At 43.4% G+C, this 19,512-nt stretch overlaps 1 protein-coding gene across 1 annotated transcript in view; it reads right to left on the bottom strand.

Moving 5' to 3' along the window:
• Positions 1–4,328: 4,328 nt before the first annotated feature.
• The window catches only part of TAF1B (TATA-box binding protein associated factor, RNA polymerase I subunit B), a 54,511-nt gene continuing 39,327 nt past the window's right edge, over positions 4,329–19,512 (bottom strand). Inside the window, 7 exon segments of the mRNA XM_048505990.1 lie at positions 4,329–5,878; positions 9,193–9,418; positions 10,392–10,462; positions 13,173–13,263; positions 13,950–13,996; positions 14,902–15,079; positions 18,066–18,213. Of these exon segments, the coding sequence (XP_048361947.1) occupies positions 5,533–5,878; positions 9,193–9,418; positions 10,392–10,462; positions 13,173–13,263; positions 13,950–13,996; positions 14,902–15,079; positions 18,066–18,213 (1,107 nt within the window). The 3' untranslated portion in view covers positions 4,329–5,532.

Genomic DNA, 19,512 nt, shown 5'->3' with positions numbered 1-19,512 from the left:
TCAAAAATAAATTTTCAAAAAAACCTTCTTCATGTTTCAGGGGTAGAAAAGAAACCAAATGGCTCTTATCGTGTGATCTGCATAGGGGTGTTTTTAGATAACATACAGGCAGCGGGAGGAGGAGAGAAAGAGCACCTTTCCCCAGGGATAAAGTGCCCTTGATGAATGTAGGAAGACATCTCCCTACTCCGTTGGAGAGCATTCGTAGGAAGGAAACCTGTCCCAAACTTTGGAACAAACCTCACTGGCTTGGCTTTGCATTTGCTTTCAATCAGCTCTAAAATGACGGAATTCCACAAGGATCCCACCAAATCAATCTAAATGAACAAAAATAAGAATGAAAGCTGTTTCTCCCTTTTTGTTGATAATGGACTATGGTGAGTCACTGGTGACAAGGTTCATGTAGTTGCTTCCACGGATGAAACACGCTGTTGAAAATACTGGGCGGCCAGAACACTACTGACTAATGGGCTAGTCACAAGTAAAAGGTTCGTACCAATGCTCCAGATCTGCGGGAGTTGAGAAACACTGTTTACATCCCGAGGTTTCTCAAACAGCAGATCCACGTTAAGCGGATTATTTCAAATAAACGGATTAATACAAAGGGTACAGAGTGGGCAATCAAATGCGATAGGCTACATTCTAAAGCCCCAGTTTAAAAAAGAATGGAAACAATAGAAGACAACACAAAGACAAGGGAGGCAGAGTCATATTATGCAAGTAAATGAAGGAGGGAAAAGGTGGAGTCATTATGACCTGAAAAAGGCTTCTGCAAAGCAGAAAATAGAGGGATCCAAGACTCATGTACAGGTTCGCACACAAGAGAGAGATTCCAAAGCAGGAGTCTGTAACCAGTGGCTCTCCAGATGTTCATGGACTACAATTCCCATCATCTGGAGAGCCACAGGTTGCAGACCCCTGTTCCAAAGGAAAAGAAGACCTTACCCTGTTTTGACCTCTGCAACTCGTGCCCATGCCAGCCTGCCTGTGCAGTTTCATTTTCCTTTCCCGTTGTCCTGATTCTTCTGGATGACTCCATTTTCAAGTCATCTTTTTCTTGGATTTTTCTTGGTATTCTGATGAATGGCGTTATAAAAACATATTTATTTCATTTAAATTCTACCGTCCTCTGCCAACAGAGGAGCAAAGCAGCACTGTCCTCTCCACAACCACCCTGTGAGGTAGGTTAGACTGAAGATACATAACTGGTCCTGGGCCACTCAGAAAGCTTCCAAGGCAGAGTGGCAGGGGCAGAGCAAGGGGGAACTGTGCCCAGGGCACATGTGCGCCCTATACCGGTGGCACCCACCCCCGCCCAGCCCCAGAACACGATCCCGCTGTGGCGTGCACCAAGGGGGGGGGGGTTGTGGTGCCTCCAGGAGCAGGTGTTGCCCTGGCGTTGCCATTTCCCCCCAGTACGCCTCTGGGTCACTGATATATATAAAACAACAGAACAAAATTTAAAACATGAAGACAAATAATAAAATACACTGACACAACATAAAAAACCCACCATTTAAAAATATCCAGCTTGCATATTTCTAGTGGACCAGCTCCATACTCTCCCTAACGCTTGCAGAATAGCTCTGTTCCACAGCTTCCCAGGAGGGTAGACGTCTCCCTGACCTCTTAGAATCATGGAATCATAGAAGCTATTCCATAGGCAGGGAACAGCCATGGGAAAAGCCCAAAGTGCGTACAGAGCAAACCCTAGGAAGTGGGGGCACATCCCATAGGCCTTAGTGGGATGAGCAAAGCAGCCACAAAGGACCATGCAAGGAAGCAACATTCAAAGTCACTGCAATGAGGCCAACTGCAGTGGCTGCATGCACAGCTCCTTCCTTTAAAAGGACACGTCGATTTAATCGCAAGCCCTGCAGCCCTCATGAGTGCACCTGCATAGCTTTTCGGGAGCGGGTTAGGACCAGCAGCAAGGGACACTTGGCCTTTGGCAGCAGTTCACAATGTCCTTTTCAAATGCAGCACTCTCCCTTTGTGACTCAGGATTCTTGAAGCGAATGTAAAAGTGCTTTAGGATCTCCACAACACCCCTGCGAGACCTCCTGTTAGTGTGAGTGAAGACAATGTCGTGTTACTTTTTAGTGTATCATTTCTGCAGTTCTCATGCGTCTTTTTTAAACTGTATATAGGAATTTTATACAATAGTTGTTCTTTGGTGCAAGCTCTTGTGGGAGTGTGTAGTGGGCAACATATAGACATCCTGGGGATGGAGAGCTCAGCTGAGTTATCTAGTTTCATTGTATTTTTTGTAATGGTTGAACAGCATTCACTCATAGAAGGGTATACACTGCATATTTTCAGATACTGAACTAAGATGTTTTCAGATAGTGAACTAAGATCAGCTTACAGTGGAAATACAAGGCCAGGGATTAAGGCGGAGGGAGAAGGGTAACTCACAAAACATCTGATTGGCTTTTCATTACACCTCATTTATATTTAGGTTCCAATCTGAAAAACGGGTCTCACCTACTAAACCACACTGTACTTCATTGCAAGGTAGTATGGAAAGACTTCCGGTTTCCTCAGCATCAAGATACGTGGAGGTCACACTAAGGGAGATAAAAGTGCTGGAAGGCTGATGCTACCAGTCTTTTACTAGAAGAAATTTAATACTGAGGAAGACAAATCAAGGATAGGCTCAGAAGTGTCAAAAAAGGCTCATTATGACCGTAAGGACCAGAGGGATTTGTTGCTCACCCCCAACAAATGAGACCAGAATTTCCAGCCAGTGTCCTGTGACTATGGTGACATTTGTTGTTGGATGAGCCTCAAATATACTGACCAGCAGTATTTTCTACAGGGCTAAAATTCTCTTGAAGACAAAAAAAGGAGGCAAAAAGAGCTGAGATAAGAATCCCTTTTTTTTCTAAAAAGGCAGAACATCAACCTAGATAAAATGCTGATTTTTGCGGGAAGCTTCCTGTAAATGATCAAGGAGCTGCAACTTCAATATGAAGAGAAGAGGTAGTTGAAGTTGTTGTCTGGGAGGCGCACACCCTGCCCTGGGGCTATCCAGCCTCATGCGGCTGCTTAAGAAATGCACTCCACCTTTGTAGAATGTTGACTGGACTCAAATCATTTGTGTCTCAAGCTCAGCACAACTACCATTTCAGCAAAGATCATGTGTCCTCCACCCCACGCTCTACAAGCCCCCTAGCTATCATCACTCTAACAAAATGTTGATTGATTCACCTCAAAGGTACTGATATCAGAACAATGAGAGGGAAACATCTTTTACTGTTACCAATCTACTCCGCTCAAGAGTCACAACGTACTAGAAATTAAGAGAAAAAGATTTATTGCACTGTACCAAAATTCATAAATTCTCCTTTACAGCATCTATCTGTAAAGTACAATTCAGCTTTGCACAAGCTCAGCCCTTTATAAGGGCACAGAATTGACTGCAGGGGTTACAAAAGAAATTGAGTGTACATCACTATACAAAAGGAGGTCAGCAATTAAATACCATTTAAAATAAGACGACTAAAGGGACTCAAACTTGGATACAAAAACAGGGCCTTATCCAAGCGGGGCTCTCAAAAATGCACTCTCATTTAGGGCAGAATCTTCAGTACAGGCAGTCATAATATTTATGGGAGTAGAAGGCATAACAATTAAAAAGTGTCCTAAAAATGCCAGCCTGAAATCAGGAAAACAAAACAAAAATAGTATTTATTTCCATAGTAGAGTTAATTTCAAACACATTTACTTCTCTTCACCTGTAACATCTCAAATGTTTTCTTTAGTTCAGTGATGTTAGGGGTAGAGGAGAAGGTCACAAAGCTGTAGGGGAGGAACTTTATTCTACTTCATAACCACTGAATACCTTGTCTCCATTTCAGTAGACTGTACCCACCTCATCTATAGACCACAAGCAACTGCTAGAAATAAGGCAGGAATACTCAAGATTTTACAGGACACAATAAAAAACCCAAATAAAGGACCACCAGAACTCTTTTGAAAATCATGGCCATATCGGGTATGTTCCATCAAAAGATGCATCAGGACAAGCTTTTCTGCCCTGGAAATAGGAACATTATTGTATTGTCAAAGGCTTTCACAGCCGGAATCACTGGCGGGTTGCAGGGTTTCCAGACTGTATGGCCGTGTTCCAGTAGCATTTTCTCCTGACATTTCACCTGCATCAGTGGCTGGCATCTTCAGAGGAACTGATGGTATTAAACTTGCTTTACTACCATCAGATCCTCTGAATCGCAAGCCAGACTCACGAAAAGCGATCAGAAAATGCTACTGGAGTATTCTGGCTCCTTACTTCCAAAAGCTCCACTAACCACGCTTCAAGTAGAATATTGTCAATAAGAAATCTTAATACACATTACGGAGCATAAGAGAAGCAAATGGAAGAATTCTAAAGCAGTCCACGCAGGTCTAGCAGTTCGATCGCACTTCTTGAATTACCTCAAGGACAAAGTATTGGCATGATTCCATCCTTCCACTAGCTTCAGGAGCTTTCCTGCAATTTAAGCGGCTCTTCCTTGGAGGAAGGAGTCAAACTTTGCTTACTGGAGTGCTAGTACGGACAGAAGCACCCTCCTCGTCATTTGATACAGGGAAGAAAAAAGAGCTCAAGGCTTCAAAGACACTAACACTCCAAAAGAAGTGAAAACAGTCGCTGTAGTAGCAATGAAGATGCATGCAAGAATTTCTCTTCTTCAGTATTGTTCTATGACACTCCTACTGCAGTACAAAACTCAAATGACTTAAAGCATTCCCCCCAGGACCAGCTGTCTCTTTGGCACCTGTTGCCATAAGGAAGTAGCTAAGTCATAGCTTAATAATTCTGTTCGGGAAAAATATGTTTTAATTCCATCATATTACGAATTCCTTTTTACGCTGAAAAATAAGGCTACCTTTTAAATGAAAAAAAATCAGAATACACACAGATATATCAAAGCTTTACAAAAATCATTGGCAATGTGTGAAAAAACAAAATTCGGTAACAAGTAGTATTAAGATTTCTCGTATCTGCAATTTTCCTACGTATATGAATTATTTACATATATTATTTGCAGAAAGAATGGAGGTGGTAGAGCCAAGTTTAACGATGACGGCTTTTTGTTCTGAACTCGGGAGGTCCTGAAACCCTGTAAAGAGCTCCTCTTCCAAGGATTTGGAAATCAGTTGGGGAGAAACATCATGATTCCCCTCACAGGACAAAGGAGCCTCAAGGGATCCAGGTGAAACAATATGTCGGGTGGGAGCTATAGAGGGGGGCTGGGAAGATTCTAATTCCTCAAGCTCCTTAGCCCAGGAAATCCATGTCCATGGGAGTCAATGCCACATATGGAGGGAGGGGCACTCTCAGAGTGAGGAATGTTGGTGGAGCTAGTAGTGCTGGATGAGTAAATATGATTAGAAGACAGCGGAGCTAGTAGATCTTCAGGTTGGGGGGAGCTAGTGTCCATATAACACTGCATGCAGGGTCCAGAGGTAAACCGGAGCAAATTCCTTTCGCCTTGCAGGTTCGGGGGCAGAGTTGTTGAGGATGAATTATTCACACATACTATTTGCAGAGAGAATGTCAATCTCCAGTCCTCTACTTTCAGTGGGGTTCTCTGGAGGCGCTGAATCGACTGCATGAGCCGTATCACTGGCTGCATGAAGGTCTTCACGCTGTTGTTCTGGATCAAGATTTTCGAGCCTTTCTGCTTCTTTATCTTGGATATTCCTGCGTTTCTTACGAATCTCTGAATGGAAGAGAGTGTGTTCTACAACACACACTTGCTCATGGATGAGAGAGGGCTGAACCCTTAGGATGAAGGAGAACAGGCTTAACACAAACTGGTAGGTATGAGAAAAGTCTGATGCTTCATAGTGTGCCAGGTGACCACATTCCCTGTAAAGAGAAAGAAACAAAAAGGGATATAATATTACTTGCACACCTCAAATCACAGCATCCAGATAGGCCCATTCTATCACAGCTAGCCAGTAACGTGATGAAAAATGCTACCTTTTCTGTGGAAAAATTTCCACTCCACATGTGTAATGTAGTCCATAGTTGCTAGGGCTGTTATGCTGCAAAACAGTAATGTTACATGGGCTAAATGTGGACTATGAAGCATTGGCAAACACCAATACTTGCACACGGTCCAGGATCGTACACAGTATTTTTAACATCTTTTCCTAACATTATTTATTTAGATTTGAACAGGAAATCATTCTGATTCAAATTGTCCTGGAAAAAGCCACATCCCTGCTACGAAACAAGTCATCTATGTTTTACTAAGAAAACTGGGAAAGGGGAAGGGAGGGAGGAGGAGGAGGATATATACTTCCAACAGCAAAATATGGAAAGCATCTTTGAGCCCTTCAAAAACACTTCATAAAGTCCACCTTTCCGGTTAAGTATACTGTGTACAGGCTGAACTGTCAGAAAACAACACATTTTTGCCCTCAACTAATTTTTGGCCATGTAATAAAAAAATACACATGAATTCAGCTCAGTTTCTAGCATGAAATCAGTAGCTCACATATATAAGATTAAATTTTCAGCTCCCTTCCTGCACACAGCCAGCTGAAAAGTTAATACCTAACGTTCTGCAGCACCATAATACATTGAAACAACGCTTTCATCCATAAAGAATGTCTGTTTCACAATTAGACCCACATATGCTACCTTCTTGTAATTCAGTCATTTATTCATTGTCTGTAAAACTCAGGATTAAAATGACATCCAGTAAAGCCGATACAACTTTGCATGAAGCATTTTGGAATGATTCCTGTCAACAGTTTAAAAAATCCTTTTCATTCTTTCTTATTCCATTGTTGAACATACTATTTTATTGGAAGCTGCTTAATATGACAACTGATGCTCCGTCAGAGGGGTAGCTCCAAGGGTGTGGGTGCGCAACGCACTGGGGGGCACCCCTGTGGGGGCGTGGTGAGGGTGTTCCAGGGGGCGTGGCTGGGGCATTCCGGGGCAGCGGCGCTCCATGACGGGATGGGGGTGGAGGGGTGTGTGGCCGGGGCGAAGGAGGCACCAGTGCTTTCCCCCCTTGCTATGCCTCTGTTGCTCCATCCACACATCACCATCCCAATGTGTTGGATGGGGAATGTATATGCAGTGCGATTTTGGAGGGAGGCTCTAAGATGTACAACGGATCTTTTCTGTTTATGACCACAGCATATAGAGAGAAGTAACTATAGCCTCCGCCATTCTGTTTATGCCTCTCCAAACCACCCTATGGAACCACTACAGGGTACAGGGTCCACTGTAGCCACATAAACTGATTTTTAGAATGGAGCCAATAGCAGCTCCGAGAGTAAGTCTGTGGACATGGAAACTATGTGTGAGGGAGAGGCTGAAGTTGCTTCTCCTTGTATGTTGTAGCTGCAAACAGAGAAGAGCCAGTGTGTGTTTGGAAGGCAAAAAAAAAACTTGTGTTGCATGTATGACATAAGGTCCTCATGTTGCATATGGGACACAACATACGCAGTTACTATAATGTTAAACTTGTGAAAATGCTGGCACAAAGGCAAACACTGCTACCAAATTCAATGGGTGTGGGGGGAAAACTCTGCTATGCCTACACAGGCACAGAACAACTAAACTAAGGCCATTTCTGCACAGTCAATAACGCCGTTGTGCCGTCGGTGTTATAGGCAGTGCAGTAGCCACGGAGCATTTGAATGGGTGGGAGCTGTGTGGACAGGTAGTGCATCAGCTGAACCATGGTGCTTCGCATGGCTGCGCTTCGCAAATGGCGTTCTTTTTTCCGAGGATAGACATCACGGGCATTCGGTGCCAGGATTGGCTGCCGTTGTGGGGCCGGGCTCTGCAGCACTGATTCCTGGTGGGCGCTTTGCACAACACTGACTGCGGAGCGCCCTTGTTGAAAAGACTTGCTTGGTGAGTGAGTTTTTAATAAACCGTTGTGGGATCGCTGGAGCATTGCTGCATCACTGCAGCATTGTTTCTGCAGTGGCGGTCATGCAAACTCTCCACCCATGATGCTGTTTTTACCGTCCTTTTACCAGCTTTTTTAGCCCGTGCAAAAACGGCCTTTGAGACTAAGTCTGCAGCTAATTACAGTTCCCTAAAGCACTATAAAAAACTCAGCCAGGACACATTCTTCAGAGATGTATGGCACGGGGCAACCCAGACGTGCACAACTTTTGAGACAGGAATTTAGAAAAAGAACACTTTGCACACACAGCCAAGGATGAGGACAAATATTGGGGTGGATCCAGACTAATTTTTAAAGGGGAGAGTGGGACTTTCCTGTTTGCCACCATCCTACCAGCCGCCATGAAATGCTCCTCTAAGTAGGGAAATTGATTAAAATTGCCAATTTAGTCTGGATCCAACCCACTGTTACAGAATACTGCTAACACTAGCCCTAACAGGTTACTGCATCTCAGGCACAAAACCTGAACCAAATCCTCCAATTTTCCTACTGGGAATACAAGGACAACAAACCCCATACACATGTAAGCCAGGGAAAAGAAGAAGAAAAGTTTGGATTTCTATCCAGCTTTTCTCAACCGTAAGGAGTCTCAAAGCAGGTCATAAACTCCTTCCCCTTCTCTCCTCACCACAGACACCCTATCAGATAGGTGGGGCTGAGAGAGTTCTGAGAAAACTGTGACAGGGCCAAAGTCATCCGGAGGCTTCATGTGGAAGAGTGGGGAATCAAACCTGGTTCTCCATATTAGAGTGCACCACTCCTAAGAACTACACCACGTTGGCTCTTCTGAAGGGCATCTGTCTCAAATTGGGGCTGGTGACGTTCCCCCTGCACACACACACACTATATGGTATCTTTTGTGTACCAGCTGCTTTTACTAGCTTTCACCCCCTCAACAGTTGCTGAAGTGCCCTTATGCACTGGGCAAATACACACAGCACAGAAAGGGGGAGGGATCCCGAAACTGATATTCCAGCATTACATCACTGCAGTGTTGATGCACCGCTCGCACTCTCATCTTTCAGCCTGTTATAGGTAAGCAATGATGCCTTTTTTAAAACTCACAATAAAAATAATAAAAAAACCTCTGCAATAGTTTTGGACTAATGACAATGTTGCAAAGTGCAATAAAATCTGACCTAACCATTCCACAATGTTGCCTTTCATAAAATTTTGCCCCGAGTTCCTTTAGTTTTAAAAAAGAAACCTCTGATCAGACATTTCAAGAGTGTCAAATTCTTACTTTTCTTTGCACAGTTTCGCTGTACCCAACCAATACTGTGGGTCCTGAGTGATAAGGACACGGCCCTCCTGTTGCAAAATTCCTTCTAGACTGTGCCCATGAAAACAAGGCCTTTCCGAGTTTCCTTCTGTCCAGTGAAACTGAAAACTTGAAGGCTTTTTCTTCTCAGTATGTTCCTCAGTGCAAGACAATGTCCGAAACTGTTTTTGAAGGGCTTTTGCCATTCCTGAGTAAAGCAAAAAACAGCACAATTAGTCAAAGTCATTTTTAAAAGAATTTCAAGAGTTTTACATATACTCGCTCCTTAGCATGCACAAACTCAGTTTTAGAGGGCATTTACAAAAGACCTGGGTGTGAATTGTGAAATGTTAGCCACAATTATAATCCTCCCGAAGAATGTGGCTATCACACGACATGTAAGTTAACAGAAGACATAACATGATCGTGCGCTATTAGACTATTCACAAGTGAGAAAAGAAATAAACTGAGGAAGAAATGGGAGTTCAAGTTTCTTTTTAAAGACTGTCATCCTAACGCCTGCATTACCTGTGGAAACACAGCAAAACTACGGATAGTCCTTCCATCTCCTATGGTGTCACTGTTCACCTAACTGCATTTTAAAAAAGAGAGCCAGAAAAGAACCTGGAATATCCCAAAAAGATTTTATCAAAATATGCCCAGCTTGCTGGGAGAGGGCAGGGCATTAAATAAATACATAAATAAATAAATTCTGCTGGGGGAATCCAAAACGTTGCATAATCCACTATGGTAAAAATGAGGACACTTGGCAAAGGCAGTTCTGCAATTAGGTCTAAAACAGTTTTTTCCCTGACCTAATTGCCATATTACTCCCTGGACTGAAAACCCCCACCTGCAATACTATACTATCAACCACACCTTTGCACAGAAAGTTCCACCCAAACTTGCTGATTGGTTCCCCACCTGGGCACATGACAATATATACCCCACTAAAACATTCCCTTCTCACTGGACACAGTGTGTAACAGACTTCCCTCTGTTATACACCTCTGAAGATGCCAGCCACGGATGCAGGCGAAACGTTAGGAACAAGGTCCACCAGCCCACAGCCCGGAAAACCCACCACAACCAATTTTTTTCCTTGGGTTGATGTTATGCTAGAAAAAAAGACTTATGGCCAATTTTGTAGGACACGGATAAGCATAAAAGTTTACACATACGCTTATTCTTGAGCACTATAGACTTTCTGGTGGGTTGGTAGAAGAGTGGCTGTTCAGATTTCCATAAAAACCTGCAGATGAAAAAGTCAAAATATTGGGGGAAGAAACTTTTCATATAAAAATAATCCGAAACACAGTCAAATCTTTGGCCAGGATCTCAATAAACATTGTAAATAACCTAGTAATGATACCCACTAAATGTTATCATTCCTTTGACAAATGCAAAAATTATTAACCTTCAAACAATACTACTGTGGTTGTTATGTTAGCTGTAAAGTGAGTGTAGGAACATTTTTTTTCTATTTTATCAATTTTTAAATAAATACAGATTGCTAACTCAATTTTAGAATTGTTTAAAATTAAGATTATTCAGAATTTGCAAATTCTTTGTTTAGAGATAAGAATAATGTAGAACATGCATAAATGTGTGTTTATGACACATACGTACACACAGCAAACAAAATGTATTACTTGAACCCTCAGTGTCAGAACAAAGGACTAATTGTGAAGCCTCTAAAATTTCATCACAAAATGGACAGGGTACCTGCTACCACACCATTATGACACGGAAGAAGGCACAAAACTCAAAAGAAACAGAAATGGGGAAGATTACTCCATTAACACTCTTCATACTCTGCCCTGTAACAATGCAAATAACTGGTCTTCCAGGGTTTCAGGACAAAGTTGATTTGGACTCCAGAATCAGATTCCCCAATGACTATTATACCCAACCCAGAGAACTACCTGTCTGTCTCTCCCTTTCAAGTAGAGAACCAGGTTATAAAATGGAGTTAAATGGGGTGGGGGGGGGGGTGAGGAATGGAGTCTAGGCCCATCCTCTATGCTTGTACTTAAGCAGTCCACCAAAAACTAGATATCTCTAACACAGGGGTAGGGAACCTGCGGCTCTCCAGATGTTCAGGAACTACAATTCCCATCAGCCCCTACCAGCATGGCCAATTGGCCATGCTGACAGAGGCTGATGGAAATTGTAGTTCCTGAACATCTGGAGAGCCGCAGGTTCCCTACCCCTGCTCTAACATAACATCCCATGTTAGCTTATCTGTTAAAAAAAAGTATGAAACCGCTGACCCAGCTCACTAGTTTTTACAGCGCAACTTTCAGAGGTTGGTTCCCTTGGCCTCCAACTCCCCCCCCCCCCCCCCAAATTAGTTATATTTTACCTGAGTCCTGTTCAGGAAAAGATCTCCACATCTCTTATTGTGCCCTACCAAAATCTCCAACCAAAGAGGGCCTGGTTATACCTAGAACCCAAGAGCTGATACAGCAATTTCTAGACAGAGGGTCTGATCCTGCACAAATATAAGGTACTTCAGCTCATGAAAGTAGGATCAATCACTTGTGCTAACTGTAGTCTGTCATACCTATGGAGGCTACTGTGGCGTTTCCCCTAGTTGCCCCGGCCCCGCAAGTGGCTGTACCGACCTACCTTCCCTGACCTGGGGGTTGGACTCCCCAGACGATGTTATCTTAGCCTGGCCCTGAGGGCCAAGGAACAGTCTTGCCCACAGGGCGCCTTGCGTTAGGCCACGCCTTGTACCCTCCTCCCGTACCCTGGCCTGGGGTCCCAGTGCTGTTTGCCAGAGCCACCGGCTTGCCTGACCCCTCTCCCTCTCGCTCTCTCTGTTGCCTCACAGAAGAGAGCCCTCTGATTGCTTCTCCCCTTCCCCGGCTTCCTTGCCCCACCCTGTATGCTTCACAGGGGTGGGGTGGGTGAGCAGCCGGTGTGAAGCCCGGGGCTCACCAGCCTGTTTCCCCACAGCGCTGGGCAGCCACCCCTTCTAAGCTCCTTGTCTCTCTACCACTCCCTTCCCCTGCCAATACCCTCCCCAGACCCTGCTGCAGCGGCAGCTCCAGAGGCTCATTTCCCTTCTCCTTTTATCTACTCCTCCTCTTGGCCCAGCTGCAGCTCATCACTCTCTCTCACAGCCAGTTCAGCTGTGAGAGGCCCCTCCCTGCCAACACTCACTCTGCTGGCTTTTACTCTGTCTGCTGTTATCCTGCTGTCTCTCCCTTTGCCAGCCCTTACCCTGCCTGCTGTGCTGAGTCCGGGCGCTGGGGACAGGGCCACGCCCGGACAGCTACCACATCTAGAGACTAGTGTGCTGGACAGAAAGAATAGGAAGCCACACAAGTAGTTAATTAATTACACTTACCTATAATGCCCACATGCAAATCTAAATCATGATTTGCTGAACAGACCCTTTAGCCAGGAAATCTTATGAAGATCAGTAGGACTTGTAATGGTTGTTTTAACTGTGGCTTACATTTTTTACTTCACCCCAAAAACAACATGGATTATAGGGTAGCATATTTTAAAATACATTACTGTCCTCTTATTGAAAACAAAGCCAATGGTCGGATCTTCAAAAATATCCCCATTCTTATTTTCCCTTTCTTTCGTCACAGCAACAGTACTGCATTTAATTGGGTTGGTGTTTTTTTTTTGTTATCCAGAGACTTCAGAAATTATCGCCCCTTCCGCACACGCAAAATAATGCATTTTCAAACCACTTTCACAACTGTTTGCAAGTAGATTTTGCTATTCCGCACAGCTTCAAAGAGCACTGAAAGCGGTTTGAAAGTGCATTATTCTGCATGTGCGGAATGAGCCTATGAGAATGACATCAAAACAGAAACTTTGCTCAGCACATTTCAAATCCTATCCTCAGGTATTAGCCACCCAGCAGTATTTGCCATTCATACTAATTCTTCATTTGTGAAATCAAACATATAGGATGTCACTTTTTAAACACATACCTTACTCTTTCTTCATCCAGCTTCTTTTGCTCCACATCCATAGCCTTCTTTACAACCATGTACCATTTTCGGATATCAAAAATTGGACGTCCTGCGATTTAAGTATCTGTTGTTAATCTGAGCCTATTCTTCTTTCATGGAACTCAGGATAGCATTTTAGGGAACAAGTTAAAACAGCTCTACTCAGAAGTCAGTTCCACTGTATTCAGTTACTTCCAGGAACGTGTTCTTAGTTTAGCAGCTGCAGTTTCACAATAGTCATGCAAAATCAATTTGATAGAGGTAGTGACCAACCCAAGATGACCCCCTCAGTTTATTTACTGTTGTTTCCACTTGTAACCCAACCTTTCTCCTGCCTAGCAGGGCTCAGGGTGGCTAACAACATATTCTACCACAATACAATAAAATTTAACTGAGGACTGGAAGCAACCCATTCACAATCCCTTTAAAGTTTATACAAACAGAGGATGAACTAAGTTATATCAGCATGTGCAAATCATAGATTTCTCTTATATTCCTGAAAATTCAGGGTTTTTTGTTGTTATTTATCATTCCCATTCTGTATCTGCCTAAAAGGCAATAGCCAATTTAATACAGCTTGAAAACCATATTCAAACATCAAATGCCCAAATTTCCTCCATTTTTCAAATACATTTGATTGGATAGTTAAACTTCCATAGTTCACTAAATAAGGCTACAAAACTGTCTCTCAGATACTGCAACATCATGCAAGCACTGCAGAACTTATACTAGATTTCCAATGAAAATGTTTTGTACCTTCTGGTTTCTTTTTGTTTCTCTTTTCAGCGTAGTCCGACAGCTGCCTGAAAATAATATATTCATCATATCCTCAGTTTACTGAAATCCTAAGCAGGTCCACTTAGAACAGAAGTTCCCTTTTACTTAATTCCACAGAAGCGTTCTTCGAACTGCAGCCCCGATCATCACTTTCCAAACTGTTCAAATATATTAACTACTGGAACTGGCCTAAATAAAAAAGTCCAAACCTCATGATTTCAAAAAACCCAGACCTATGAGTTCTTATTGAAACAACATTACTTGCCCAATGAAACAGTCACCCCCAACCACTTTTTATGCAACAGCATTCTACACTATTTGCTTAGGACCTGAAGACTCCAAAGAGTTCAGTTTTGTTGCGCAGGATGTAACATTTAAATCAACCCCATGCACAATAAAAATCAATCCCTTTTAGAGTTGTATTGAATAATGCTTTCCTGTCTACAAGAGAGGCAGAAGAATTCCAAGTGCAATAGCCATTTTCTAAAAATGGAACACTTCTACTAAAAGTACCTTTTCTTTCATTTAAGAAGAAGAGTTTGGATTTATACCCCACCTTTCTCTCCTGTAAGAAGACTCAAGGTAGCTTACAAACTCCTTTCCCTTCCTCTCCCCACAACAGACACCTTATGGGGCAGGTGGGGCTGAGAGAGTTCCAAAGACCTGTGACTAGACCAGGTCACCCAGCAGGAATGTAGGAAAGTGGAAACACATCTGGTTCACCAGATAAGCCTCCGCCACTCAGGTGGAAGACTGGGGAATCAAACCCAGTTCTCCAGATCAGAATCCACCGGCTGTTAACAACTATACCACATTGGCTCTCATTTGTATGTGTCATGGGAGTTTTAAAAAACATTTAATATGTTAATGATTCTGAAACGAACTAGTTAGTGTGCTTTCTTTGACTACATAGTGCTCAATTAATGCTTACCATTCATATTCATCATTCAGCAAGAAAAGAATTTTCAGCACCACAATGACAACAGCTACTGCCAGAACATCGTATTTCACTTTCCAGACTGATTTTTTCCCAGGCTGCAGTGTCAGAAAGTCAGCTTCACCAATACCAGCTTCTTTGACCACTGTAGAAGTCCACTTGTGCATGTCATCTGAACAAATAAAAAGCCAAACTGAGGACTAATTCCAAGATGCAAGCCTCGTACCTGAAGTTCAGATGTTAAAAGCATGGTTAAAGAGTCAAGCATTCTGGATGACTGAATATATAGGAAAAAGTGCTTATCCAGTAAGGTAAGAATATCTAAATTAAAATGTTAAGCCATTAATTTATTCCTATCTATTGAGAGTTGTTCCAGTTTTTGATCATTGGTCTCACTGAGTTTAGGACACCTTAATTCTGCACAGAATTGCACAACAAGGGACCAGAGGCATAGCGCCAAGGGAGTGCCCCAGTGCAGGTGTGGCGAGGGCGTTCTGGGGGAGTTCCAGGGCGGGGGTGGAGGATGCACTGGTGCACCAGGTGCCTTTCCTCCTTGCTACGCCTCTGTAAGGGACCCTGAGGTAGAGAAGAATACATTATTTCAGTCATGTTATAACCCACCTTCGGTCAAAGAGCTGTTGGGATGATTCACTTGATCAGCAGCATTTGACCTTTTAAAATTTCTACTAGTGTGACACAAGAGAAGTTGAAGTTCGTAGGCATGATACTGCGTTAAATTAAATCAATGGAAATTTTTCTTTTTGCATGAAGCAGATAATGAAACAAAGACTTCAAACTACAAAGCAGTTTATAATATAACTTAGGAAGTACATTTCTCTTAATGGTTTTGATAGCCAAAGAAGAAAGTTAAGACGTCCCTTCAGAACATCTTATTTTTATTGGTTACGTATTTTTCCACTTTTCATCCAGGAGCTCACAAAACTTAATGAGGCAGAAAAATAGAGCTTGGATTCAATGGAGTCTTTCTATGGACAGAAGGGTTTCCACCCACACAATGTGACTTTCTCATCTTCCCCCTCCCACTGCAGCCAAAAATGCCCTATGAAATGCTATTCACAGAAGTTCCCAGGAGCAACATTTCACGAAGAATTTTGGGCTGCAGCAGAATGAAGAAAGGCCACGTCAAAAAAAATCAGAAATTCTTTTACCCATGAAAAGGTTCTGCTGGGTCCAAACCAGCATTTAGAATGGTCTGAACCATAAATGCTCAGGAACCATAACACATTAAATAGAACCTCCAATTTCAGAAGCAGCTTACATTTGAACTACCAGATGCTGGAGATAACTGAAAGAGAAACATTCCCTTCAACCCTGACTGTGACCTTCCCGGAAGCATTGGGCTGTACACTGCTGGAAACTGGATGTTGGGCTAAACAAGAGGTATTTCAAACAGTTAACTTGTTTGTACAAAACTTGCATCTTGAGTTTCAGTCGGGGGTGTCAAAGCTCAAGGCCTTGAGGCCTTCAAAACTACAAGGAAACTAATGTCCATAATAAGGGCAAAAGGTGTCGACTTGCCAGTGGCTTCTATTGTGTACCATAACAAGAGCCCATCCTCACCCACACATCTTAAAATCAGCAATAAAGATGGACAAATGTGTGACTGGTAGGACCCTTCAACACATATTTGTACCATAGTCCCCTCTTTCATTTGGACTTCCTCTTCATTTCTTGGGAAGTTTGCTTTTCCTTGCCCTAGCCTATTTCTGTACTGTTCCTTTGCAATCCATGTGTACGCCCAACATATGCAGGTGGGACATTTAGAAGTCAGTAAGACACTGAGAATTTCAACCATAAGGAAAGAAAATGGGACTGTGCCACCATTCCCATACCATGCCATGCTTAGAAAGGAAAGGAAAGAAGAGTGGATGGTGCTTCATTTGTTCTCTGAGAAGCATTTGAGAACAAAATCAATGAAAAAATTAACTGGACACTTCAAAAGCTCCACCTCACCTGATCCAGTCCTGCCCCATTAACAAAGGCTCCATACAATATTACCTACCAGATGATATTATTTACCTCCCTGACATGAAAAGCTTCAGTGACTAATTTCCCCACATTAATCTTCTATTGAAGGAATTGGACATTTTTTTCTCCATGCTGTTGCCAACCCTACGAGGTATCTGTGGGAGGAGCCACTTTCATGACCTCCCTCTCAGAGCTTGCCCTTGGGTTGGGGTCCAGCTCTAGGAAGATGACGTCAGTCTCAGAGTGGGCCCAAGAGGAGGAGGAAGAAGAGTCCAATCCTACTCCCTCCCTGACAGGAAGGTTCCTCAGTGCAGCAGGAAACTCCTCAACTGGCTTCCTCCTCAGCAATTGCCATTTGCTCCACACCCTTCACCTAGTGGAGGAGCAGCAGTGGCGTAGTGGTTAAGGGCAGGTGTACTCTAATCTGGAGGAACCGGGTTTGATTCCCCACTCTGCCACTTGAGCTGTGAAGGCTTATCTGGGAAATTCACTCTAGCACATGCCAGTTGGGTGACCTTGGGCTAGTCACAGTTCTTCTGAGCTCTCTCAGCCCTACCTACCTCATAGGGTTTTTGTTGTGAGGGGGGAAGAGAAAGGAGTTTGTCAGCCCCTTTGAGTCTTCAATAGGAAAGAAAGGGGGGATATAAATCCAACTCTCCTCCTCCTCCTCCTCCTCTTCTTCTGGTCCAACCAGATCATCAGGGCCTTCCCCATGCCCTTCCCTCAAGCCACTGATGGACTCTCCAGTGTGTCCTTCCCAGGTTTCCCCACCTCCCTGTTTATCTCCCTGGTGCCCCACCCCCTTGTCTCAGTTAAGTCACATTTGCTCTGCCCACCCTCAGCTTCCTGGGAGGGGGGTTGGGTCAGTCCCAGCATCTCAGGTGGAGGTTTTTCCTTCCTGGGCAGCTTGCAGAATTGGCTGGCCTTACCCCTCCCCAATTTCCCTTCCAGACTGGCAGCTACCATCCCTTGCCAGCAGCTAGAGGTGAGCTCAGAGCACTGTTGCCAAGATGTTTCTCACTTGGCCACCGTGACCCCTGGTTTCTGCTCAGCAGCCTGCCAGGTTGCAAGGGAATGCCTCGCCCCACACCTCTCTCAGGAAAGTAGGGGGAAAAGCTCCTGAGGTGGAAGACTCCCAAGCAAGGGTGAGCTCGGGACAGTACCCTTACCAGGCAAGTTGGCTTCCATTAAATACTTCATACTGAGAATGTTTGGATGAAAGAAGCTGTCCTCTGTTATATCTGGAAAACGAGGTAGCTCCAAGTACGTTGCAAGGGACTTCACTTTTTTATGAACATCTTCGTAAACAGGCCAAGACTGAAAAACAAAATATGGACAGCAATTTTAAACTGTATTGTAAGATTCAACATTCTTGATTTTACAGCTGGTTTTCTTTAACATTGAAATAACTGCATTTTTATGTCTTACTGGAGTAACTGAAATTATTATGTGCACACATGTTTTATTGAAGTGGGCTCAAACAGGGAAGGTGTTACCATACCACCCTGGCATAGCGGGGGGAAGTGCTTACTCACAGGTAACCCTGACCACGTGCCAGTCTAAAAGAGTGAAGTTGGCATTGCAGAGATGGGAAGCCCATTCTTTGGCAACAGCCAGGTCTACCTACAAGAATTGTTTTCTGGGTCTCATGCTCTCAGTCTGCTTGCCCAATCAGCACATTGTTAGATGAACAGCCAAGGAAGAATATGGCCTCAATGTGATACAGTAGTCCTGCTGAATAGATATTCATTTCCAGCCACAAGAAGACTCCTAATTTCATCGCCTCCCCTGATTATCTTAATTCAGATACTCCCTCTTGTAACTAACGTCTTCTGAACACCTTACAATATACTCCATTGTTTCTCAAACACCTCCCAGAGATTGTCCAGACATCTCTCAAAGGTTGTCCTGACACCCCCAGGAGGTAGTCCTTCACCCTAAAAATCCTTTCCTCCAAAGGACCAACTGACCAATGCCACTGACACCTTTTTGTCTTTGTTACTGTGCCCAATGCGTTGAACCCCCCTGGAACCAAATGCTGGCCGTTTTGATCTGAACCCTGGATCTTCCTCACATTGTGATCAGGTTGTATTACCCATATACCCTATGCCCCTTTCTATTCCAAATCTATTTTCCAACCTATCTTTATCTTAGAACTCAGTGTACGCACGTTTATTGAATTGAATCAAATGCTTGTGAACCCGTTATCCCTACAATATTGTCAAATTTGAATTATATTTCTCTCTGTGGATTTTATTCTGAGAGCTGATCTTCGTATACACTGGTATTAAAGATTCCTTACCCTGCCTCTCACAACATTAATAAGCTCTAAGCTAATATTCCTCACTATATTGAGAGACCGCGTCTCCACTTTGGGTAACAAAGGGGGACAGAATCACCAGCTGCAAGAAAATGGCTATTTTACTTATTAAGTAAACTATTTTAATTTTTAAAGTTCAGCTATATCTCCTGCAATCTCTGTTCCACCAGGCCTCTTCCAGCTAACCAGCTGGTACCAACATCTTTTCTCGGCCTCTGGAGAAAGGGGGTGCAGGAGGGGGAGGAATGGGAAGAAGAAGAAGAAGAAGAAGAAGAAGAAGAAGAAGAAGAAGAAGA

Source organism: Sphaerodactylus townsendi, linkage group LG01 (genome assembly GCF_021028975.2).
Source record: "Sphaerodactylus townsendi isolate TG3544 linkage group LG01, MPM_Stown_v2.3, whole genome shotgun sequence".
Lineage (NCBI taxonomy): Eukaryota > Metazoa > Chordata > Lepidosauria > Squamata > Sphaerodactylidae > Sphaerodactylus > Sphaerodactylus townsendi.
Note: the sequence above shows the minus strand (reverse complement) of the source record. Positions and strands in the feature narration are given on the sequence as shown.